The 25,767-nt window shown below is 37.0% G+C and overlaps 1 protein-coding gene across 4 annotated transcripts in view; it reads right to left on the bottom strand.

Moving 5' to 3' along the window:
- USP15 (ubiquitin specific peptidase 15) overlaps positions 1–4,891 on the bottom strand; it is a 137,213-nt gene extending 132,322 nt beyond the window's left edge. For all 4 annotated transcript variants that reach the window (XM_060112013.1, XM_060112014.1, XM_060112015.1 and 1 more), the window contains exon 1: positions 4,762–4,891. In XM_060112013.1, coding sequence (XP_059967996.1) covers positions 4,762–4,850 — 89 coding nt within the window. In that variant the 5' untranslated portion in view covers positions 4,851–4,891. The remainder of the gene's footprint in view (positions 1–4,761) is intronic.
- Positions 4,892–25,767: the final 20,876 nt, after the last annotated feature.

A 25,767-nucleotide genomic window follows, 5' to 3' on the forward strand; every position in this document is an offset into this window, starting at 1 on the left:
AGATGTTAAGATTTTCTACCATATCTAAACTGAACAGTCACAAGAAACAAGTGTGGGATAAAATGGAAGAATTCTGCTGCTAAATATAAAATAGACTCCATTTAAAGAGAAAAGAATGTCCATTTTTTTAAAAAGTGGAACACTTTAAAATGCATCTTTAAAATAAAAGGCAGCGTAGAACAGTATTTTTAAAGCCTGAATTAAAGCCCCAGACTACTTGGGTTCAAATCTCAGATATATCAATGTGTGAACACCTCTTTGAGCCTATCCGGGTGAATTCCTATTCTGGCAAATGTGAATTAGAGCACATTCACATTCTAGTACCCTAGAATTGTGGTGATGAGTAAATAAGTTAACATATGTAAGTACTTCAACAACACCTAGCACAGTGTTTTCAAATGTAATATGATCGGTCATAGCCTGACAATTTTTTTCTTATTATACTTTCATGCAAGCAAGATTAATAACTGTCACAAAACTATTTTCTAAAAAGAACATCTAGTTAATACCTTGTATGTGCTAATAAAAAAATGGTATGATTTAGGAAAAAATAAAGCCTGAATGCCACTAAGTAGATAAATGAAATCACTGACTAAAGCTCTGGATCTTCTTGGCCAAATAGGGTACATTAATCTTGGCTTCACTAACAACTTACAAGTGATTTTAAAACTTATGAAAACAATTAAATTAGGAAAAATTGCTTTTCTCAATTTTAAGCAACTAAAATGTGAAAAATACACTTTAATGTCCCTATTTCTGTCCTTATTTTCATCAATTTACTAACACTAAAAAACAGTTTTGCTTTCTGGTTTCATTTCCTGCAAATGATGTAATATATACCCTATTTCAGTGGTAAACACTTTGTTACAACTAAAGTTAACAGTAACAGTAATGTAAAAACTTCTCAACAAGTACACACTAAACAATTTGGAGTTCATATTGATTAATAGTGTCCATTTACATTATTAACTGATTTTTTGACTTAAGATTATTTTCTGTTAGTGTAACTCTAAGTCGCAAAAACATAAGGGACCATATAAAATAAAGCCTCAAAGACTTCTAAGTAAAAGAGTAGGAATGGAAGGAAAGCTCTGAAATTGAAATTAGTGTCTCTCCTATCTAAAAACCTGACTGATGTGATTCCTCAGCACTTTATTGAGGCAAAAACATCATACATATTTTAAATGACTCTAAATGCAAATTAAAGCTACTCTCCAAATTTACCTTAAACCTACTTGAGTTATTTTATTAGGGTTTATATAAAAATGACATGCAAAATTTAATTTATAAAGTTAGCTTTGAACATACTTGAACATAAAAATTAGTGAAAATGACTGGTAGATGAATAACACTTAATAAAATGGGGAAATAAAGCAGTGATTTTGGTGATTTGTAGTCATCTGTTTATTTACTCATAATAAATCTATTTTAAAAGAAATCTCCAAAGAGAGTATTCCATAACCCACAACATGCCTTTGCACATTTGTACATTTATTCATTTAACTATCATCCCCTTCAATAGGTTCCTCCATCCCTAATATACTTACATGCAATGAACTTTAAGCAAATTTTCCTTTTATCTTATCAGGAGAAACTACCATGTATCTGAAAATTAAGTTATCTTTCATTCATCCTAAGCTAAACAGTTCTAGTTCCTTTATTCTTCCTCTATAGTTTCTTTCTTTCTTTCTTTCTTTCTTTTTTTTTTACATCTTTATTGGAGTATAATTGCTTTACAATGGTGTGTTAGTTTCTGCTTTATAACAAAGTGAATCAGTTATACATATACATATGTTCCCATATCTCTTCCCTCTTGCGTCTCCCTGCCTCCCACCCTCCCTATCCCACTCCTCTATAGTTTCTAAATTCTAACAGTCTTGTTCCTGGTTTTCTGAATCGCTCCTTGGAGCTGAACACAGATCAAGAAACAGCATACAAGACCACTGCTTTACTCCATCTAATGCAGATCTGTGTTACTTTTATACCCAACCTTTTTAAAAGGTACGAATCTCTTGCATCAATTTTGACATTACTGTCACTATGAAGTCTAATACCAAACATATTTAAGGTTTGTTTCTCCTCATCTCAGACGTGTAACTTATTTTCATTTCTAGAAGGTTAGCTTCCAGATAAAAATCATTCACCATTTACAAATAAACAGAAATTCATGTAGAAGCAAATTTTTATCCTTGCCCAGGTGTTAGCATTAATTACCAGAGTACTAAGAGGCAGTCCTTATCTGCAAAGTGCTCACAACCTAATTAATGAACTTTATTCATCTGCATGCATTTCATTATAACATCAAACATTAGTATTAAAATTTCAAGAATAAACTCATGGTAAACCTACCATTTTTTCTCAATAGTCCAATCAGTCTTTCCAAGATTGTTATATACATATACCAAGACAATGTTCCATTTGCATATGGCCCATTTCAGCTATAAAATAACAAACAGTATTTGCCCAAATACCCATAAATGACTAATCCAACGATTTTTAAGACCTTAAAAAGAGAAATAACTTAACAAGTTTTAATGAGTTCCAAAAACATGAACCCAAGTTACAACTAAATCATTAAATATCTGTACTAATTCTGTACTCATGAATACATTATCAAATTTGTACTTACGAAATTATTCTCCTTAAAACTCTGAATCAAACTTTTGTTAATTCCTTTTTTAACAGGTTTCACCTGCTAATTCCAAGAAAACTGGCTCGCATATAAACCAAACTATATAGTTTCTGCAGTATCCCAGCACCATCTTTTTCCTGCATTTTTTTCTTTAAATAAGAGGGGAACTCAATTGTGAGGATAAAAATTTGCACATTCTGCTGTTACCTAAATATCTGGGCCTCAGTTTCCTTTTCTTTAAAATGGAAGCACTGAAATGACTCAAATTTATAGACTTCCTGTATTTACTCTTTTAAATAGATCTTTTAAAATGATTTACAGTAACTTTGTCAAAAAATAAAAATGCTAAACTTTAACGTTTAGTGCTCACAATACTCATATTGCTCCCATCATCCTGTAGATTCAACACCACCAATTATTACTCAGTATATCAAAACCACAACATTAAAGAGAATACCCATATAAATAATATCTATATATTAAATTGTAGATTTCTATTTTGTGGAAATCCACATTTATCTTTTTATGAGGTGGTAACAGGCAAGGTAAATTAAGAATTTTAAAGTGTTCTTTAACAAACAATAAGAAGCAAGGATTGATTTCATCTTTAACAATCCACAGGCCAAGGTAAACATAAATGTCCTAGGAAATGTCCAATTTCCCCACAGTAATAAACATCTTAGGAACACTGCCATATGAACAATAGTTATTAAATATTTTTTGCTATAATGCAACAAGTATATGTTTACATCCTCAGGGATTTTTATCATATAAACAGAGTATGCAGCCTAACAAAGTAGGAAAAAAGTACCAAGACTTAGATCAAAGTACTTAAATTCAAGTCCCAAGTCTGCCATCTACTAGCTTACTTGACAATGATTCTAATACCACAGCATTTTATCAGAAATGGCGGTGATAAAAAGGTAACTAAAATTTAATGTTCTCTCATAAATAATCTTTTAAAATATTTCACTGACTCAGGATAAAGCCCTATAATGAAATTATTCTGTCCATTTCACAGACGAAGGTACTGAGGTGCAATGATTTAAAGTAACTTTCCTCAAAGTCATACTGCAAACTAAGTGGTGAAAAGGTAACATAATTTGGGTCTAAATCTTATGTTCCTTCCACTAAGCCATATCGAGTAAATGGAAAAACACTCTGTAAATTATATACCACTGTTATGGTGACGATGAGAAATGAAAATAACTTTTATTATAATAAAGAAGCTCATTATACTTCCTAATAAAACAGAGCACTTTATGTTACATATTCACATACTGAAGTTATTCTGAATACCACTTGATACTGGCCCACAAATATTAAAATCTCCAAATACTTCCTTCAGTATTTTAAGTATATCCTTTCGTATTTTATAAGTCTGAACGTTAACAAGTGACTTAAGCCTCAAGTGGACTTATCTACTTTTTGCAGGCCTGCGTTATCCTTCAAACAGGAGGGAAGAGCTGCACTTCTAAGAGAAACGCTACCGGCGTCTATCAAGTCTCCAAGGCACAAGACCACGTGGTACCACTCAGAAGCCTAAGGTTCCGTACTGCCCTCCCTCCTTTTGACAAGGAACTAGGAACTAAGGTTCCTTTCTCTTAAGTGGCGCCCTGACACATGCCACCTGTGTAGTACGAACCGCAAACATCCTGCAGCCGGCCTCCCGGAAGAATACGAGAATCAGAATAGGGAACTTGGATGCCGACAATGCCGGGAAAAGAAATGACTAAAGAAGTAGAGGGTGAGATCCTGATCAGCTGCGGGACCAGGACCTGTCAAACATTAAGAGACTCACACCAACGAGTGTAACCTATCGTTCGGGAAGGCCTGGGGTGGGAGCGGCACTACCAGAGGAAGAAGGACGAAGAGAACTGCACGAGCCGCCGCCGCCGCCGCCGCTCCCCGCAAGCCTCTTAGCATGCTCCGACGAGCCACGAACCCTGGCCCTCATTTCGGGTCCGATCTTTGCCCCAACCTTTCGGGAGCGGCCAAAATCCTGCTGCCCGAGGCGGCCGCCGCCGGACCTGCCCGCACCTGTCACCACCGAGACACCAGCCCGCAGTTCCCGCCCAGTTCTCCACCACCCTCGGGCAACCACAGCCACCTCAACCCCTTTCCCTCACCAGGTGTCCCCTTTCCGGAGCGGGGTTTTGAGTAGCGTCGCGATGTCAGACCGCTGGATGTCCAAACCCGCCGCTCCGCCTTCCGCCATCTTCTTCCACTAGCGGTAGCGGAGGCGGCAGCAACCGCCGCGGCACGCCCCAGAGCATTGTGGGAATGGCGTCCCGGGGCCCCGCCCAGTCGGCAGGTCGAAACCAAAAGAGACGAAAGGTTGGGGGGTGCGTCTCCGGAGAAGCGTTGGGCCCGGGCGCAGTGAGTGCGCCGCGGTGGTCTGCTGCCCCCCATCGGCTCCCGCCCGTCCAGCAGCTCGCCTCGGTCTTCTCCGGCCCGGGACCGCCTTGTTTTAACTCTCGTGTTTGGGGCCTCGGTCCTCTTGCGCTTGAGCGGTGCCACCACCCCGTCCATCCTTGACTTCTGCCTTCCCCTCCCTCTTTCCCACAGACGCCTGAAAATCCTTATTTGCGCATTCACTCACGCTTGAGGGTGGGGCGGGGGGCGTGGGGACGGCTAAAATATGGCAGAAAATTTTTAACAGGTCCGTGACTCGAGTCTTTTCGTTGCGAGTCGCAGAACCTAAACTCGGTGAATATTGGGTCAAACAGAGAACAATCCGAAACCGAACGCTTAGCCGCAGTGCTCTGCCTGGGCTCTTTCTTGCGCTTCTACTCCTGCTGTAGGTGGAGACCTTTTACAGGTTCTTTGTGACGCCTCCCCAGGCACACCCAGATAGCTAAGCTGCAGTGAAAAACATGTTCCATTTCCTCGGTGAACAGAGTGTAAAATATGTATCGAATAATGCCAGGTACTAAAGGGGAAAAAACGGGCGAGAAACCCATTCTCCTATATGTTAGGAAGTAACATTTTCTTAGGCACACCTTCGCCTGGTGTGTGCAACCTGAAAGTAGATAATACCAGCTATTATTTGAAGCCAGTTGTGTTATAAGTGGGAAAATCGAGTTTCTCAAAAATCAAATGCCAACGTCACACAGTAAGTGGAGAGGCAATCCAGCTTCCAAAGCCCACTGGCTATCTATACACTACAGTACACTAATTACCACTCCGTATGGAAGCCTAAATTAAAATGTAAACTGAGCTGCACTAGAGTCATAAAACAACCCCCCAAAAACCTTTGTACAACTAGCGGCTAGCACAATGCTGCCTAACATATAAGAACCACCCAAATATGTGTTTCATAAATGAATTGTGGCAAAACTGCTTAAGTAATTCCAAGCATGAAGATGTCTGGAGATTTGACTTTAAGATAACACGTGATGTGAAAAGACTAAACTATGGATAAGAATTCCTGCATGATCTCTCTTGTTTACTCATTTTCAACCTCTACACTAATTCATTTGGTGAGAATGCAGTAACTGGGTGTAATATGCTACTAAGAAGTGCTAAACCCTTCCAAGGGTAGTGTATATTGGCATCGTAATTTGTGTGTATCAGCATTATTACTGCTTATTTTCTTTGAAATAATACTATTTTGTATTATCGTATCATCCTTGATTTGAAATTCTGAAAACAGCTTCCAATTACTGATATTTCTTATACTACTTGACTCTTGACAAGTTAAAAATTAGTTTGTTTAACTATGAATACCATCAAAGGGTTACGTTTCCCTCCTTTCCCACCCAACCTCTGAAAGAGAACTAAGTAGTTTTCCAGAGAAAGACAGCATGAAGTGGGAAGAATAGTGGAGTCATATGAACATGAGTTCAAACCTCATCTCAATCTCTAGCTGCAAAGTATTTAACTTATAGTTTAGTCATTAAATTGGGAATAACAGTACCTATGTTAAAGAATTTTTATAAAGATTAAATGAAACAATGTGAGTTTATTACTTGGGACATAGTAGCCAATCAATAAACACTAATGTTGTTCACTATTGACAGGATGAATTTTAATAGTGTGTAAATTATATCTCAATAAAGCTGTTGGAAAAAAGTTACGGACTTTGACGGCAAACATACTCTCCATCATTTTATAAATATAACATAATTGAGAAGTGATGCCTCATGCACACTCTGCTGTCCAATTTCCTTTCAAAGAAAGTGCATTTTTGATATGTTGAAGTCTGTAGCCATGCAAAAAATGAACTAACCTTTTCTTCATTTGCACCATGTTCAAGGCAATGAGTTAATTGGATATAGATGTGTAAGTTCAATGTCAATTTGAATTATATGTCAGATTTATGAGGTCATTTTGTAGACCTAGTTGCCTTCAGAGTCAAGAAAGAAATAATAGTCATAGTATTTTATTTAACAAGCACTTATAAAGTGCCAAACCAGGTTCTAAGCACTTTGAAATATTATCTTTTTTTTTTTTTTTTCCTTTGCGGCACGCGGGGCATATTGAGGCAATTGGCAGAACCCAAATTTGAAACCAGTCTAGCTCCAGAATCTAGAAGTTTTGAGTAAGCTTTTATTTTTCTACTGACCTTCATGATCTTGATTACAGCAATCAACTTTCTAGTGACTTCAGTTTACTAATTTATGGAAATTCTGCCTATTTTACTTATGCTTATTCTACTCTCAATTATGAAGAGAAATAAGATATTGTTTATAAGTACTAAATTGGTTAAGGTCCACTACTGAATATTTTCTCTACTGAATAACTAAGTAGATAATTGATGAGAAATGTTACTTTCCCTTGAATCACACAGATAATTGAATATAAGCCAGGGGTTACATCAGCTTCTTTGGAATGAGTATCTTCATTGATGCTTCCCTTAGTTAATTTTCTAAAAATGTAATATTTACTTGGTGATTGCCATTGCCTTCTCAGACTCTGCACCTTTCTTGTCCGTTAAAAATTTAACCTAGGGCTTTGAATAGGGAAAGGGGGTATGCTGGGTACATTAGAAATTAGGCTTCATATGAATAAAGTGCACCTTATATAAAGGCAGGATTCCTTCATCTTCAAATAATTTCCTCTCTGCTCACCGATGTTTAAATGATCCCTTTCAGAAAGGTTCTTGTATCCTACAATTAAAAGATAGGACTTCAAATGTCAACAGTCTAGGAGAGAGTAAGTCTTAAAACTAAGGTGTTAAATGAGAGCTGGTTTTCAGCCTGAGATGGACCAGAGAAAGAAGAAAAAGCACTGCATTTTTTAAAAAAATAGAGCTGAATGCAAGAAAGTACAAAGAATTCCAAGAGGAGCTTTGCATACTTCACAATTTTGTTTGGTGCTGGCTACATGAGCCTAAGGAAAAATCTGCTAGAATCAGCACATCCCCTAAAGGAACAATGATTGATGACCTTGCTGTCTTTATTTCTCAACACTTCTTATCTCGGGTCTTCAGGAACCACTGTTTCACTTTTTCCTCCTTCCTTGTCCTTCCTCTACAGTTATTCCCTCCGATAACGCCCCACTCCCCCATGCCTGTTCAACTGTCTAAACCCTTCATTCTTTTCTCTTTTGTAATTTTATAACTCTCTTTTTGCTTTACTAGCTCTCTGGACAGCTAAAAGGCAGTGGAAAGGCGGGGGAGTAGTGCAAACACCAAAACAGCATGTAGTAATGTGCTTAATCTGTTAATGATATTTTTAAACTTGAGATATGAATAAAAATTGTAAGTGCCACGATGCAGTTTTTAAAACTTAAAAAAAAACCCACAGAGGCTTCTTATTTCAGATAAATGTTAGGTGCTGGTAAAGAGAAAGAAAAAGTAGTGAAATGAATACAGTGTCTTAGAAAAAGGGCCAGTATACTTGGCTTTTGACTCTGGCTCAGTGCCACTAACTAGCTGGGTCACCTTGGCCAAGTTATTTAATCGCTGTGAACATTTGTTTTCTAATTAAAAATAAGGTGATTAGACTCTTCTGGGGCTGAAACTCAAATGCTTGCAAGGGTTCAATATAGATAATGTAAATGGGCGAAGAAAAACTGTTAAGACAGTAAGGAGTTGCAGGAACTCTAATGAACGATCTGCCCTAACTAAAGTTACTTAAACTAAAAAAGTTAGAACAAAAAAAATTATACCTTCTACCCTAAAGGATCTAGAAGGTTTAGTTTTAACATAGGCATGAAGTCTGCTAATGAATTAATCTGAGCTGCTACTTTTTATTCTCTATTTTGGAAGTGTACACAAAATGCTGTGGAAGCTGACACTACTCTGAAGGCTGATGTCAATCTATAATAGATACTAAATGATCAGAGAACTAAATTGAATTGAATCAATAAACAAATTGAATAGTCTTATAGGTCTAGAATTATAGCAAAAAAATTCTTAAGACATAGTATATTCTGTGGGTCCTAGATATTTCAGAATGAAATGTACCTGTATGGTGGGAAACTTTTCCAAGAAAAGACTCTGGTTATCCTATCCAATCAAGAGTAATATAGATTAAATCAAGGTTGATAGGAGGGAAATCTGCCTGTTTTATTTTTTCTTTATTTGTTGCTTATATGTATTGATAGATTAAAGGTTGAATATGTTATTATATTTATATATAGACTTCAAGGTTAATAAAGAACCACTTCATGAAAAAATAGAAATGCTAAGCAGCTTCTGGGTCCTTTTCCCAAGCTTCATAATAATAGATGGACTTTAGAAAGCTAAATCACTTCAAACATGCTGATATTTTGTTTTAAAGGACAGGTTAAATTAAACAAAATATTGATCTTAACATTATATACTTGATCATACTTACATCAGTTTTGTGCATGAGTTTAAAAATGTTTTCTTTTATGCCCATGGGTCTTCAAAATCTACACATCCAAAGTGAGGTAGAGACTTGTGTAATGATCCAGTGATTCTTCAACTATATAGAGTCCAGAGAGATTAACTTTGTTTCCTCCCAAGAAAGGACTGAATTATTCAGATTTTCTGTTTGAACAATCCTTCTCTTCATTTTGGCTTAGGTAGCAGAAAGATTTAAATTGCTTACACAGAGTTTTAGAACAATATAATAGCAGTTCTTAAAGAATACATCTGTGTTCTGGGAGTAATATAAACATTGTATGAGGAATTTTTCATGATGTTGTCTTCAGGTATCTCTAAGCAATAGGGGCACTACAGACCACATGGATGGTTTAGTCAAGTTAGAAGACATCAACAATGAAGGTAAAACAAGTCTAGTGATTTTATAAAAATATTTACTATCACTTTTTGTTGCTAGCCAGTATGCTTCTGTCTAGGCCCTTTGAACTATGTCAGTTGTGCATTTCTAAAATTATTAGTGGCCCAAGACCACTATGTAATACATTGGATGTGATTTGTTTAGCATGAGGAATTCATGATATGTGCAGGAAATAACAATATACCTCCACATATAACTTGATTTACTTAATGTTTATGGAAATTTAATACAATATAGTGGAAAAATTATATATCTTAGAAAGACCTATATTTGAATGCCCCACTCTGCTACTTACTAGTTCTGTGATACTGGAAACTTTAGTTTCCTCATCTGTGAAATGGAAATAATAGACTTCTTTTATAGCATTCAGTCAAAAAGAGAATGAAGTAATGAATGTGAAACTCATAATAGAGCTCAATATATAGTAGCAAATATTACTTATGAAATATCTGTCCCTCTTAGACTGGGGCAGATATTAAATTTGAATGTTTAAACAAATTCATTAAGACCACAAAGCTGTATGCAGTAATATAAATAATTCTGTTAAAATTAGTAGTATCCTATGTCAAAGACACCCAATCATTAAAGGGGCTGAGAAGGATAATATTAAAAGTCCAGCTTTACTCACAGTCTTTTCTGTGAAGGTGTTCTTAAGGGTAAAACAATGTACTTGGAAGCCAATAGTGGAATATGATACAAAAATATTTTCATATGATTATGAATGTCCTCTAAATATAAATATAGATACATAATAGATCAAATACATGTGTTATAGTCATCTTACCTGTGGACTGAGACTGACAGCACAGAAGGCAGAGTAGTGGCTCCCCAAAGATGTCCATGTCCTAATCCTGGAACCTGTGAATATGTTACCTTATGTGGCAACATGGCAAAAGGGACTTTGTTGATTTGATTAAGGTTGAGGACCCTGAGATGGGGGAGATTATCTTGCATTATCCAGTTGGGTCCAATCTAGTCACATGAATCTACCTCTGACCACAGCCAGAAACTTCCCTGGCTGTGGTCAGACGTAGATATGACAACGGAGGAACAGCTTTGAAGATGGAATAAAGGGGCCATGAACCAAGGAATGTAGATGGCTTCTAGAAGCTGGAAAAGGCAAGGAAATGAAGTCTCCAGAAAGGAAGACTGCCTTGATTTTAGCTCAGTGAAATCTGTATTCCACTTCTAACCAATAGAAATGTAAGATGAAACATGTGTGTTGTTTCAAGCCACTAAGTTTGTGGTAACTTGTTACAGTAGCAATAGAAAGCTAATGCAGATAGGTAGTAGAACAGCCTATCCTGAGGAAATTAAGACAAAGCAAAATATTTTCAGACCTAAAATTGACCACTGTATCCACCTACTGTAGTACTACACAGATATGTTATGTCATGCATAACAAGAAATTGGGCTCAATAAGATATATTCTCTGGACTGCTGGTTCACAAAAGTATGGAAGATATTTTTAGCAATGAACTGTAAACCTGACACAATATAGAAAGTAATAGCCATACTAAAGTCTTCAGTGATTATGAGGTACTTTTTAACTTTTTAGGCAGTGTTGCCAAATTCGTAACATCAAATTTTAATAAATATTCATCAAGAATGATGAACTGGAGTTTGTAAATTATGCTGATTACATTTCCACATTACATTTCTACATTTCCACTAGACCAGTTGTAGTAGAATTATTGGCATACTATGCAGAAAAACGCTATAAAGACTCACTAATAGAGACTCTGAAACAGTTCAGGGAAGCAAGAGCAGCAGTTAAGGGAACCTCATGTACTACAATCAGAGGAAATTGAGTCAAGGTGACTTATGAGGAGTAGAGCTGTAAATACATATGGGCTGGATAATACAGATAACTGCTAGCCAAAATAGAGTACAAATCCATACACGTGGTCAAAACTTTGTTTCCGGGCCTCCCTGGTGGCGCAGTGGTTAAGAGTCCGCCTGCCGATGCAGGGGATACGGGTTCGTGCCCCGGTCTGGGAGGATCCCATATGCCGCGGAGCGGCTGGGCCCGTGAGCCATGGCCGCTGGGCCTGCGCATCCGGAGCCTGTGCTCCGCAACGGGAGAGGCCACAACAGTGAGAGGCCCGCATACCGCAAAAAGAAAAAAAAAAAAAAAAAAAAAACTTTGTTTCCTTCCTTCCTTCTGCCTTCCTTCTCGCCCTCCTTCCCTTCTTCCCTGCCTTCCTTCTGATCTTCCAAGGTATTTGATACAGGTCTATGTGGACAATGGTTCCTTGATAAGTATATACTTACTGAATGAAATGGCTTTGCAGGCAAGTTAAAACTAAGGATAAAACCCATGTCTACTGACTACTTAAAGTGGTTAATGGAAAAGAGAAGTAGATCAAGGTAAGGAGGAAAGTACCCTGTCTTTAATAGAGCAAGAGCTGAGTGGTTTTAAGTACTGCCCTTTAGACTTCATAATGCTCTAACTGCTTTTGAATAGTCCGTGTAAATGGTGCTATACAGCAAGTTTCTTTTAGCCCTTTCAGAGAAAAATGAATTTCAATTTTGTTTCTCTTTAAGTGAAAGTAAAAGAAACTAGAAAATTAAAAGACAGTTCAGAACTGTCAGACTTCCAAAATAGAGGAAGTTTTCTCCAAATTCTTCTACTGTTAACACGGTTTGCATTTGTAAGCTTTCTATTTTCATATTGCATAAATTAATTCAGAAAACAAACAATAACAATTTATAAAGATGCGAATACTTTTTTGTCTGAAAGAACTTTAAAACTATGTTAAAGAGAGTAAATACGTTTTTTAATTATAGAAAGACTCATCTAAGGGAAATGGTAATTCACTGGGAAGGAAATTTTTACTGACAATGATTTTTTTAAATTAAATTAATTCATTAATTAATTTTTGCCTGCATTGGATCTTCGCTGTTGCGCGTGGACTTTCCCTAGTTGCAGTGAGCGGGGGCTACTCTTCGTTGTCGTGTGCAGGCTTCTCACTGCGGTGGCTTCTCTTGTTGCGGAGCACAGGCTGTAGATGTGCAGGCTTCGGTAGTTGTGGCTCGCGGGCTCCAGAGCGCAGGCTCAGTAGTTGTGGCGCACGGGCTTAGTTGCTCCGCGGCATGTGGGATCTTCCCAGACCAGGGCTCGAACCCGTGTCCCCTGCATTGGCAGGCGGATTCTTAACCACTACGCCATCAGGGAAGTCCCTACTGACAATGATTTTATTACATATTTGCTATCATGATATGGAAGAACATTTGTGATGAAATCAACTCAGGAACTGGGTGTTTCTTTAAAAGCTATAGAAATAGTATTTGCTGATTAAGAATAGACTTGGCTACCTCAAATTAAATTCTAGGGCTTCCCCCTCAAAAAAGGAACTCTTAAATTAGGGAACAAGGAATCTAAGAAGAGAATGCAGTCCTTCATATGAACTTCAGAAAGGGATGATAGAACTCATTTGGAATTTCTTCTTCCTTTTCACCACTGAAGGTATATTACTTATCCAACGGACTGTTAATGGCTGGAGGGTTAAAAAGGAAAATGAGTGTTTCTAAACTAACTCAGGCAGTGTTTCTAAGAGTCTTGTCTGTAAATTAGCTGTATCACAGACACTTAAGGTGCATTTAAAAATGTGGATTATTAGGCCCAACTCCAGACACAGTGAATCAGAATCTACAGGGGTTAAAGTTTAGAATGCTGCATATTAACAATCTCACAGGTGGTTGTTATGCTTTCCAAAGTTTGGGAAGCATTAGTGTAAAGAGATAGGTTAGCTTCTTGAATTAATTTTGCCCAAATTCAGACAATGACCTTGTGATAAGAGTGCAATTATATTGTAGCTGTAAGGCTGGATTGTCAGTTCTTGATAGAAAAATTTCTATCCCCAGCCCTCTAGGAATATTTAGTCTCAGTAAATTAAATGAACAAACTCTAGTATAAGTCTCATATACTGTAACTGGCATCACTTCATCTAGGATTCTTTTCCTTCTTAAAAATTATGGCAATTTCTTTAATAAAAATGCTGGGTTGTATCAGTGGATTGATTTTATATTCAATCATTTCTTCTTTTTGATATCTCTATATTAACCATTTATAGTCCATTTGGCTTCATTTTTTTAGTAGATAAATCATATTTTAGTTAAAGCACAATAAACTAAGAATTGTGTATCTAATTGATGATAACTATCTTTAGTAAGCAATGTAAAAGTAATATATTTTTATGTTAAAAAAGTTGTACTGCCTATACAAAGACCTACTTTAAGATTTGTTAAGTCATAAATGCTTAAATATAAATGTAATACAAATATATGCTATGGCATATAGATTTTTAAGATATATTTATATATTATATATATATATATATTTAGATAATGTTTAAGCAGAGGGAATGAAATACTTGTATAAATCGCGTACCACATATGATATATGCGTACACCACGTATTTACCTATGACAACTTAAATGTGTGATAATTTGTAGACTCTATGTCAAAACCTTGTTTGCTTTAGATTTTTAAGGATCATAGTCTTTGTTACTGCATTCAAAATCTTATTATTGAAAATGGATTTTATTTTGGAAACACTGAAAAGAGGAAAAGATCTTTTTGTAGGCTGTTGTCATCCTCAAACTTTGATACATGTAAGAATAAGTATGCGATATGTAAAAGTGGCACATTATTGGATACCTCTCAAATCAGAAAATCAGCAGGTGAGAACTAGTAATCTGCTGTGTTAGAAGCCCTCTATATGATTTTATGAAGTTAAGTAGTCCTTTGAGAAATCTCCATTATAGAGACAGACTACAACATATGTTAAAAATGAAAGCATCAATAATTATTCTTTTTATAAACATTCTGTATTTTGTATTGAGGCAGTGGATACCCACCCCTATCCTACCTCACCCTACCCCCAAATGAGTTCAAATCCTTTTTTTCTTCCTGGACCCATGTCTCTTCATGCCTGGGGAGCAGTTTGGGGATCCATGGGACTGAAAACATGACTTCCCTGAAAAGTACTGAAAGTGCCTATGTATTGACTTATAAAACTAACTCCTTAGGACTCATATTTTGACAGGTAATAAATAATACAACATGAGAGTCAAAGGAGTCTTGAATAAGTAAACTATTACATAAGACACAGACAATGGCAATATGAAGATGGCTTTTAAAATAACTAAAAATGATTAAATAGACTTAAATTTAAGAGCAAAACATCTTGAAAAATGCTATTTAGAGTTACATTTCCCTTAATTGGAGACAGATGGAACTGAGAAGCTTGAGTTAGCTATAACTAAGATTTTTTTGTTGGGAATTACAGCCAAATAATTCAAGGAATCTCCTTTGCTAATGATACTTAACAACTGTAGTTGAATACTTTCCTGTTTAAAGTCAGGGTTTTACCAGACAAAGATACTACAAAAAAAGAAAATTACAGACCAATATCACTGATAAATATAGATGCAAAACTCCTCAACAAAATACTATCAAACAGAATACAACAACACATTAAAAGGATCATACACCATGATCGAGTGGGATTTATCCCAGGGATGCAAGGATTCTTCAATATATGCAAATCAATCAATGTGCTACACCATATTAACAAATTGAAGAATAAAAACCATATGATCATCTCAATAGATGCAGAAAAAGCTTTTGACAAAATTCAACACCCATTTATGATAAAAACTCTCCAGAAAGTGGGCATACAGGGAACCTACCTCAAGATAATAAAGGCCATATACGACAAACCCACAGCAAACATCATTCTCAATGGTGAAAAACTGAAAGCATTTCCTCTAAGATCAGGAACAAGACAAGGATGTCCACTCTCACCACTATTATTCAACATAGTTTTGCAAGTCCTAGCCACAGCAATTAGAGAAGAAAAATAAGTAAAAGGAATACAAATTGGAAAAGAAGAAGTAAAACTGTCACTGTTTGCAGATGACATGATACTACACATAGAGAATCCTAAAAATGCCACCAGAAAACTACTAGAGCTAATTGATGAATTTGGTAAAGTTGCAGGATACAAAACTAATGCACAGAAATCTCTTGCATTCCTATATACTAATGATGAAAAATCTGAAAGAGAAATTAAGGAAACACTCCCATTTACCATTGAAACAAAAAGAATAAAATACCTAGGAATAAACCTACCTAGGGAGACAAAAGACCTGTATGCAGAAAACTGTAAGACACTGATGAAAGAAATTAAAGATGATACCAACAGATGGAGAGATATACCATGTTCTTGGCTTGGAAGAATCAATATTGTGAAAATGACTATACTACCACAAGCAATCTACAGATTCAGTGAAATACCTATCAAATTACCAATGGCATTTTTTTACAGAACTAGAGCAAATAATCTTAAAATTTGTATGGAGACACAAAAGACCCTGAATAGCCAAAGCAGTCTTGAGGGAAAAAAACGGAGCTGGAGGAATCAGACTCCCTGACTTCAGACTATACTACAAAGCTACAGTAATCAAGACAATATGGTACTGGCACAAAAACAGAAACATAGATCAATGGAACAAGGTAGAAAGCCCAGAGATAAACCCATGCACCTAGGGTCAACTAATCTATGACAAAGGAGGCAAAGATATACAATGGAGAAAAGACAGTCTCTTCAATAAGTGGTGCTGGGAAAACTGGACAGCTACATGCAAAAGAAAGAAATTAGAACACTCCCTAACACCATACACAAAAATAAACTCAAAATGGATTCGAGACCTAAATGTAAGACTGGACACTATAAAACTCTTAGAGGAAAACATAGGAAGAACACTCTTTGACATAAATCACAGCAAGATTTTTTTGATCCACCTCCTAGAGTAATGGAAATAAAACCAAAAATAAACAAATGGGACCTAATGAAACTTCAAAGCTTTCGCACAGCAAAGGAAACCATAAACAAGACGAGAAGACAACCCTCAGAATGGGAGAAAATATTTGCAAATGAGTCAACGGACAAAGGATTAATCTCCAAAATATATAAACAGCTCATGCAGCTCAATATTAAAGAAATAAACAACCCAATCCAAAAATGGGCAGAAGACTTAAATAGACATTTCTCCAAAGAAGACATGATGGCCAAGAAGCACATGAAAAGCTGCTCAACATCACTAATTATTAGAGAAATGTAAATCAAAACTACAATGAGGTATCACCTCACACCAGTTAGAATGGGCATCATCAGAAAATCTACAAACAACAAATGCTGGAGAAGGTGTGGAGAAAAGGGAACCCTCTTGCACTCTTGGTGGGAATGTAAATTGATATAGCCACTATGGAGAACAGTATGGAGGTTCCTTAAAAAACTAAAAAGAGAATTACCATATGATCCAGCATTCCCACTACTGGGCATATACCCAGAGAAAACCGTAATTCAAAAAGACGCATGCAGCGCAATGTTCATTGCAGCACTATTTACAATAGCCAGGTCATGGAAGCAACCTAAATGCCCATCAACAGACAGATGGATAGAGAAGATGTGGTACATATATACAATGGAATATTACTCAGCCATAAAAAGGAACGAAATTGAGTCATTTGTTGAGACGTGGATGGATCTAGAGACTGTCATACAGAGTGAAGTAAGTCAGAAAGAGGAAAACAAATATCATATATTAACGCATGTATGTGGAACTTAGAAAAATGGTACAGATGAACAGGTTTGCAGGGCAGAAGTTGAGACACAGATGTAGAGAACAAATGTATGGACACCAAGGGGGGAAAGCCGCGGGGAGGGTGGGGATGGTGGTGTGCTGAATTGGGTGATTGGGATTGACATGTATACACTGATGTGTATAAAATTGATGACTAATAAGAACCTGCTGTATAAAAAAAATAAAAATAAAGTCAGGGTTTTAGATTTGTTATCCTGATCTAATTTATCCCTAAGAGTCTGTAATAAATATTAAGGAGAAAAGCTCTCATTCACTTTCAGTGCCTCAAATAGTAAAATACAAACTCTTGAATGGAGAATTAAAGATGAACTATTTGAGAATAAGAAGTAAATATTATTTGAACAATATTTACAGTAGTTGTTATACATGAGGGGGGCTCCTGGGAACACTGTAAGCAAGTTCTTGGCTCTTGAAATGACAAATAGGAAGGAAACAGTCTGTGAAAATATCCATTTGTAGAGTTGAAATCAAATGTCCTTAGAACTCAATGGATGTAGCAATCATCTCATTTAATCCTTACCTTTTGGATGAGCAGTTTAATACTTAGAAAGTTTGCGACTTACCAAGGTCATAAAGCTAGTAAAAAGGTAGGGTCAGGACTAGCATCCAAATAACCTTACTCTTACTTCGTTGCTCTTGCTATAATGTCACACTAATTCAGTAAGTCACTATATTAATGATATTGGGCATTCTTTTTTTTTTTTTTCTTTTTGCGGTATGCGGGCCTCTCACTGTTGTGGCCTCTCCCGTTGCGGAGCACAGGCTCCGGATGCGCAGGCTCAGCGGCCATGGCTCACGGGCCCAGCCGCTCCGCGGCATATGGGATCCTCCCAGACCGGGGCACGAACCCGTATCCCCTGCATCGGCAGGCGGACTCTCAACCACTGCGCCACCAGGGAGGCCCAATATTGGGCATTCTTAATGTAACATGATTTGCTACTAAATTGGAAACTGTACTAATAGTGCCAAAAGTCAGAGTAGTACCTATGGCAGAGACTGCTTACTGTCTCTAAATGTATACTCTCCTTTTCTTCCATAGCAATAGAAGTTTCAGCTGAACACATGGCTACACAACCAAACACTCTGGATGTTTTTTTCTTTTTTAAAACCACTTTGAGATATAATTCACATACCATACATTTGACTCCTTTAAAGTGTGCAATCTAATGTCTTTTAGTACATTCACAGAATTGTGCATCCATTGCCACAATATTAGAATATCATCATTACCCTCCCCAAACCCCACATCCCATAGCTGTCACCCCAATCCTTTCAGCCCTTCAGCCCCAAGCAACCATGAATCTATTTTCTGTCTCCATAGATTTGCCTATTTGGACATTTCATTTAAGTAGAATCATACAATATATGCTCCCTTGTGAGTGGCCTCTTTGATTTTGCATAATGTTTTCAAGTTTTATCTATGTAGCGTGTATCAGTGTGTCATTTCTTTTTATTGAATAATAATAATAATAATAATTCCATTGTATGGATATACCACACTTAATTTAATCCACTCATAGTTGATGGACATTTGATAGGTTTCCATTTTTGGACTACTATCAATAATGTTGCTGTGAACATCACGTACAATTGTTTGTGTGGATATTTCCACTTCTCTTGGGTATGTACCTAGGAGTGGGACTGCTGGGTCAAATGGTCACTCTATGTCTAATCATTTGAAGAACTATCAGATTGTTTTCCAAAGTGGCTGCAGCATTTTACATTGCCACCAGCAGTCTATGAGGGTCCCAATTTCTGCACATCTTCAGCAACCCTTGTTATTATCTGTCTTTTTGACTATAGGCATCCTAGTGTGTGTAAAGTGATATCTCATTGTGGTTTTGATTTGCATTTCCCTGATGGCTAATGATATTGAGCATCTTTTCATTTGCTTATCGGTCCTTTGTATATCTTCTTTGGATAAATGTCTATCCACATTCTTTGCCCATTTTATAATTGGATTTTTTTATTACTGAGTTATGTGTTCTGTAAATATTTTAGATCCTAGACCTTTATCAGATAGATGATGTCCAAAAATTTTCTCCCATTGTGTGGGTTAGCTTTTCACTTTTTTGTTGGTGTCCTTTGAAGCAAAAGGTTTTAAATTTGATGTCCAATTTTATCTGTTTATTCTTTTTTTGCTTGTTCTTTTGGTGTTCTAAGACATTGCTTAATCTGAGGTCCTAAAGATTTATACCTATATTTTCTTCTCAGAGTCTTATAGCTTTGGATCTTACATTTAGTCTTTGATCCATTTTGTATGTGGTGTGAGGTAAGGGTCCAATTTAATTCTTTTGCATGTGGAAATTCCAGCATTACTAGTTAAAAATACTATTCCTTCCCCCATTTAATTGTCTTGGCACCCTCTTTGAAAATTAACTAATGATAACTAGGAAGACTCTCCATTTTATTCATCTCTGTATTTATCCTTATGGCAGTATCACAATGCATTGATTAATCTAGTTTTGCAATATGCTGTGAAATCGAGAAGTGTGAGTTCACCAACCTTGTTCTTCTCTCTCAGGATTGTCTTGGCTATTCTGAGATTCTTGAAATGCCATAATAATATTAGAATTAGCTTCTCAATTTTTGTAAAGAAGTCAGCTGGGATTTTGATAAAGATTGCTTGGGATCTGTAGATCAGTTTGGGAAGTAATGTCATCTTAACAATATTGTCTCACAATTTATTGTCTCTCCCTTCCTAATATGTGTGGTCATGTTCTAGGTTGTGGTCAATAGAATGTGAGTAGAAGTGATATGTGAAACTTCTTTTTTTTTTTATTTTACAAATTTAATCAGTTATACATATACATATGTTCCCATATCCCCTCCCTTTTGCGTCTCCCTCCCACCCTCCCTATCCCACCCCTCCAGGCGGTCACAAAGAACCGAGCTGATCTCCCTGTGCTATGCGGCTGCTTCCCACTAGCTATCTACCTTACGTTTGGTAGTGTATATATGTCCATGCCGCTCTTTCACTTTGTCACAGCTTACCCTTCCCCCTCCCCATATCCTCAAGTCCATGCTCTAGTAGGTCTGTGTCTTTATTCCTGTCTTACCCCTATGTTCTTGATGACATTTTTTTCTTAAATTCCATATATATGTGTCAGCATACAGTATTTGTCTTTCTCTTTCTGACTTACTTCACTCTGTATGACAGACTCTAGGTCCATCCACCTCATTACAAATAGCTCAATTTCATTTCTTTTTATGGCTGAGTAATATTCCATTGTATATATGTGCCACATCTTCTTTATCCATTCATCCGATGATGGACACTTAGGTTGTTTCCATCTCCGGGCTATTGTAAATAGGGCTGCTATGAACATTTTGGTACATGTCTCTTTTTGAATTATGGTTTTCTCAGGGTATATGCCCAGTAGTGGGATTGCTGGGTCATATGGTAGTTCTATTTGTAGTTTTTTAAGGAACCTCCATACCGTTCTCCATAGTGGCTGTACCAATTCACATTCCCACCAGCAGTGCAAGAGTGTTCCCTTTTTTCCACACCCTCTCCAGCATTTATTGTTTCTAGATTTTTTGATGATGGCCATTCTGACTGGTGTGAGATGATATCTCATTGTAGTTTTGATTTGCATTTCTCTAATGAGTAAAGATGTTGAGCATCCTTTCATGTGTTTGTTGGCTGTCTGTATATCTTCTGTGGAGAAATGTCTATTTAGGTCTTCTGCCCATTTTTGGATTGGGTTGTTTGTTTTTTTGCTATTGAGCTGCATGAGCTGCTTATAAATTTTGGAGATTAATCCTTTGTCAGTTGCTTCATTTGCAAATATTTTCTCCCATTCTGAGGGTTGTCTTTTGGTCTTGTTTATGGTTTCCTTTGCTGTGCAAAAGCTTTGAAGTTTCATTAGGTCCCATGTGTTTATTTTTGTCTTTATTTCCATTTCTCTAGGAGGTGGGTCAAAAAGGATCTTGCTGTGATTTATGTCATAGAGTGTTCTGCCTATGTTTTCCTCTAGGAGTTTGATAGTGTCTGGCCTTACATTTAGGTCTTTAATCCATTTTGAGCTAATTTTTGTGTATGGTGTTAGGGAGTGATCTAATCTCATACTTTTACATGTCCCTGTCCAGTTTTCCCAGCACCACTTATTGAAGAGACTGTCCTTTCTCCAGTGTACATTCCTGCCTCCTTTATCAAAGATAAGGTGACCATATGTGCGTGGGTTTATCTGTGGGCATCTATCCTGTTCCATTGATCTATCTTTCTGTTTTTGTGCCAGTACCATACTGTCTTGATTACTGTAGCTTTGTAGTATAGTCTGAAGTCAGGGAGTCTGATTCCTCCAGCTCCGTTTTTCGTTCTCAAGATTGCTTTGGCTATTCGGGGTCTTTTGTGTTTCCATACAAATTGTGAAATTTTTTGTTCTAGTTCTGTGAAAAATGCCATTGGTAGTTTGATAGGTATTGCATTGAATCTGTAGATTGCTTTGGGTAGTAGAGTCATTTTCACAATGTTGATTCTTCCAATCCAAGAACATGGTACATCTCTCCATCTATTTGTATCATCTTTAATTTCTTTCATCAGTGTCTTATAATTTTCTGCATACAGGTCTTTTGTCTCCTTAGGTAGGTTTATTCCTAGATATTTTATTCTTTTTGTTGCAATGGTAAATGGGAGTGTTTCCTTGATTTCACTTTCAGATTTTTCATCATTAGTATATAGGAATGCCAGAGATTTCTGTGCATTAATTTTGTATCCTGCAACTTTACCAAATTCATTGATTAGCTCTAGTAGTTTTCTGGTAGCATCTTTAGGATTCTCTATGTATAGTATCATGTCATCTGCAAACAGTGACAGCTTTACTTCTTCTTTTCCCATTTGGATTCCTTTTATTTCCTTTTCTTCTCTGATTGCTGTGGCTAAAACTTCCAAAACTATGTTGAATAAGAGTGGTGAGAGTGGGCAACCTTGTCTTGTTCCTGATCTTAGTGGAAATGGTTTCAGTTTTTCACCATTGAGGACGATGCTGGCTGTGGGTTTGTCATATATGGCCTTTATTATGTTGAGGAAAGTTCCCTCTATGCCTACTTTCTGCAGGGTTTTTATCATAAATGGGTGTTGAATTTTGTCAAAAGCTTTCTCTGCATCTATTGAGATGATCATATGGTTTTTCTCCTTCAGTTTGTTAATATGGTGTATCACATTGATTGATTTGCGTATATTGAAGAATCCTTGCATTCCTGGGATGAACCCCACTTGATCATGGTGTATGATCCTTTTAATGTGCTGTTGGATTCTGTTTGCTAGTATTTTGTTGAGGATTTTTGCATCTATGTTCATCAGTGATATTGGCCTGTAGTTTTCTTTCTTTGTGACATCCTTGTCTGGTTTTGGTATCAAGGTGATGGTGGCCTCGTAGAATGAGTTTGGGAGTGTTCCTCCCTCTGCTATATTTTGGAAGAGTTTGAGAAGGATAGGTGTTAGCTCTTCTCTAAATGCTTGATAGAATTCGCCTGTGAAGCCATCTGGTCCTGGGCTTTTGTTTGTTGGAAGATTTTTAATCACAGTTTCAATTTCAGTGCTTGTGATTGGTCTGTTCATATTTTCTATTTCTTCCTGATTCAGTCTTGGCAGGTTGTGCATTTCTAAGAATTTGTCCATTTCTTCCAGGTTGTCCATTTTATTGGCATAGAGTTGCTTATAGTAATCTCTCATGATCTTTTGTATTTCTGCAGTGTCAGTTGTTACTTCTCCTTTTTCATTTCTAATTCTATTGATTTGAGTCTTCTCCCTTTTTTTCTTGATGAGTCTGGCTAATGGTTTATCAATTTTGTTTATCTTCTCAAAGAACCAGCTTTTAGTTTTATTGATCTTTGCTATCGTTTCCTTCATTTCTTTTTCATTTATTTCTGATCTGATTTTTATGATTTCTTTCCTTCTGCTAACTTTGGGATGTTTTTGTTCTTCTTTCTCTAATTGCTTTAGGTGCAAGGTTAGGTTGTTTATTCGAGATATTTCCTGTTTCTTAAGGTGGGATTGTATTGCCATAAACTTCCCTCTTAGAACTGCTTTTGCTGCATCCCATAGGTTTTGGGTCGTCGTGTCTCCATTGTCATTTGTTTCTAGGTATTTTTTAATTTCCTCTTTGATTTCTTCAGTGATCACTTCGTTATTAAGTAGTGTATTGTTTAGCCTCCATGTGTTTGTATGTTTTACAGCTCTTTTCCTGTAATTGATATCTAGTCTCACAGCACTGTGGTCGGAAAAGATACTTGATACAATTTCAATTTTCTTAAATTTACCAAGGCTTGATTTGTGACCCAAGATATGATCTATCCTGGAGACTGTTCCATGAGCACTTGAGAAAAATGTGTATTCTGTTGTTTTTGGATGGAATGTCCTATAAATATCAATTAAGTCCATCTTGTTTAATGTATCATTTAAGGCTTGTGTTTCCTTATTTATTTTCATTTTGGATGATCTGTCCATTGGTGAAAGTGGGGTGTTAAAGTCCCCTACTATGATTGTGTTACTGTCGATTTCTCCTTTTATGGCTGTTAATATTTCCCTTATGTATTGAGGTGCTCCTATGTTTTGGTGCATAAATATTTACAATTGTTATATCTTCTTCTTGGATTGATCCCTTGATCATTATGTAGTGTCCTCCTTTGTCTCTTCTAGTAGTCTTTATTTTAAAGTCTATTTTGTCTGATATGAGAATTGCTACTCCAGCTTTCTTTTGGTTTCCATTTGCATGGAATATCTTTTTCCATCCCCTTACTTTCAGTCTGTATGTGTCTCTAGGTCTGAAGTGGGTCTCTTGTAGACAGCATATATATGGGTCTTGTTTTTGTATCCACTCAGCCAATCTGTGTCTTTTGGTGGGAGCATTTAGTCCATTTACATTTAAGGTAATTATTGATACGTATGTTCCTATTCCCATTTTCTTTTTTTTTTTTTTTTTTTTTTTTGCGGTATGCGGGCCTCTCACTGTTGTGGCCTCCCCCGCTGCGGAGCACAGGCTCCGGACGCGCAGGCTCCGGACGCGCAGGCTCAGCGGCCATGGCTCACGGGCCCAGCCGCTCCGCGGCATATGTGATCCTCCCAGACCGGGGCACGAACCCGTATCCCCTGCATCGGCAGGCGGACTTTCAACCACTTGCGCCACCAGGGAGGCCCTCCCATTTTCTTAATTGTTTTGGGTTCGTTATTGTAGTTCTTTTCCTTCTGTTGTGTTTCTTGCCTAGAGAAGTTCCTTTAGCATTTGTTGTAAAGCTTGTTTGGTGGTGCTGAACTCTCTCAGCTTTTGCTTGTCTGTAAAGGTTTTAATTTCTCCATCAAATCTGAATGAGATCCTTGCTGGGTAGAGTAATCTTGGTTGCAGGTTTTTCTCCTTCATCACTTTAAGTATGTCCTGCCACTCCCTTCTGGCTTGTAGAGTTTCTGCTGAGAGATCAGCTGTTATCCTGATGGGGATTCCCTTGTGTGTTATTTGTTGTTTTTGCCTTGCTGCTTTTAATATGATTTCTTTGTGTTTAATTTTTGACAGTTTGATTAATATGTGTCTTGGTGTATTTCTCCTTGGATTTATTCTGTATGGGACTCTCTGTGCCTCCTGGACTTGATTAACTATTTCCTTTCCCATATTAGGGAAGTTTTCAACTATAATCTCTTCAAATATTTTCTCAGTCCCTTTCTTTTTCTCTTCTTCTTCTGGAACCCCTATAATTCGAATGTTGGTGCGTTTAATGTTGTCCCAGAGGTCTCTGAGACTGTCCTCTGTTCTTTTCATTCTTTTTTCTTTATTTTGCTGTGCAGCAGTTATTTCCACTATTTTATCTTCCACCTCACTTATCCGTTCTTCTGCCTCAGTTATTCTGCTATTGATCCCATCTAGAGTATTTTTTATTTCATTTATTGTGTTTTTAATCGATGCTTGATTCGTCTTTAGTTCTTCTAGGTCCTTGTTAACTGTTTCTTGCATTTTGTCTATTCTATTTCCAAGATTTTGGATCATCTTTACCATCATTATTCTGAATTCTTTTTCAGATAGACTGCCTATTACCTCTTCATTTGTTAGGTCTGGTGGGTTTTTATCTTGCTCCTTCTCCTGCTGTGTGTTTTTCTGTCTTCTCATTTTGCTTATGTTACTGTGTTTGGGGTCGCCTTTTTGCAGGCTGCAGGTTCGTAGTTCCCGTTGTTTTTGGTGTCTGTCCCCAGTGGCTAAGGTTGGTTTAATGGGTTGTGTAGGCTTCTTGGTGGAGGGGACTACTGCCTGTGTTCTG

Source organism: Mesoplodon densirostris, chromosome 11, assembly GCF_025265405.1.
Source record: "Mesoplodon densirostris isolate mMesDen1 chromosome 11, mMesDen1 primary haplotype, whole genome shotgun sequence".
Classification (NCBI taxonomy): domain Eukaryota; kingdom Metazoa; phylum Chordata; class Mammalia; order Artiodactyla; family Ziphiidae; genus Mesoplodon; species Mesoplodon densirostris.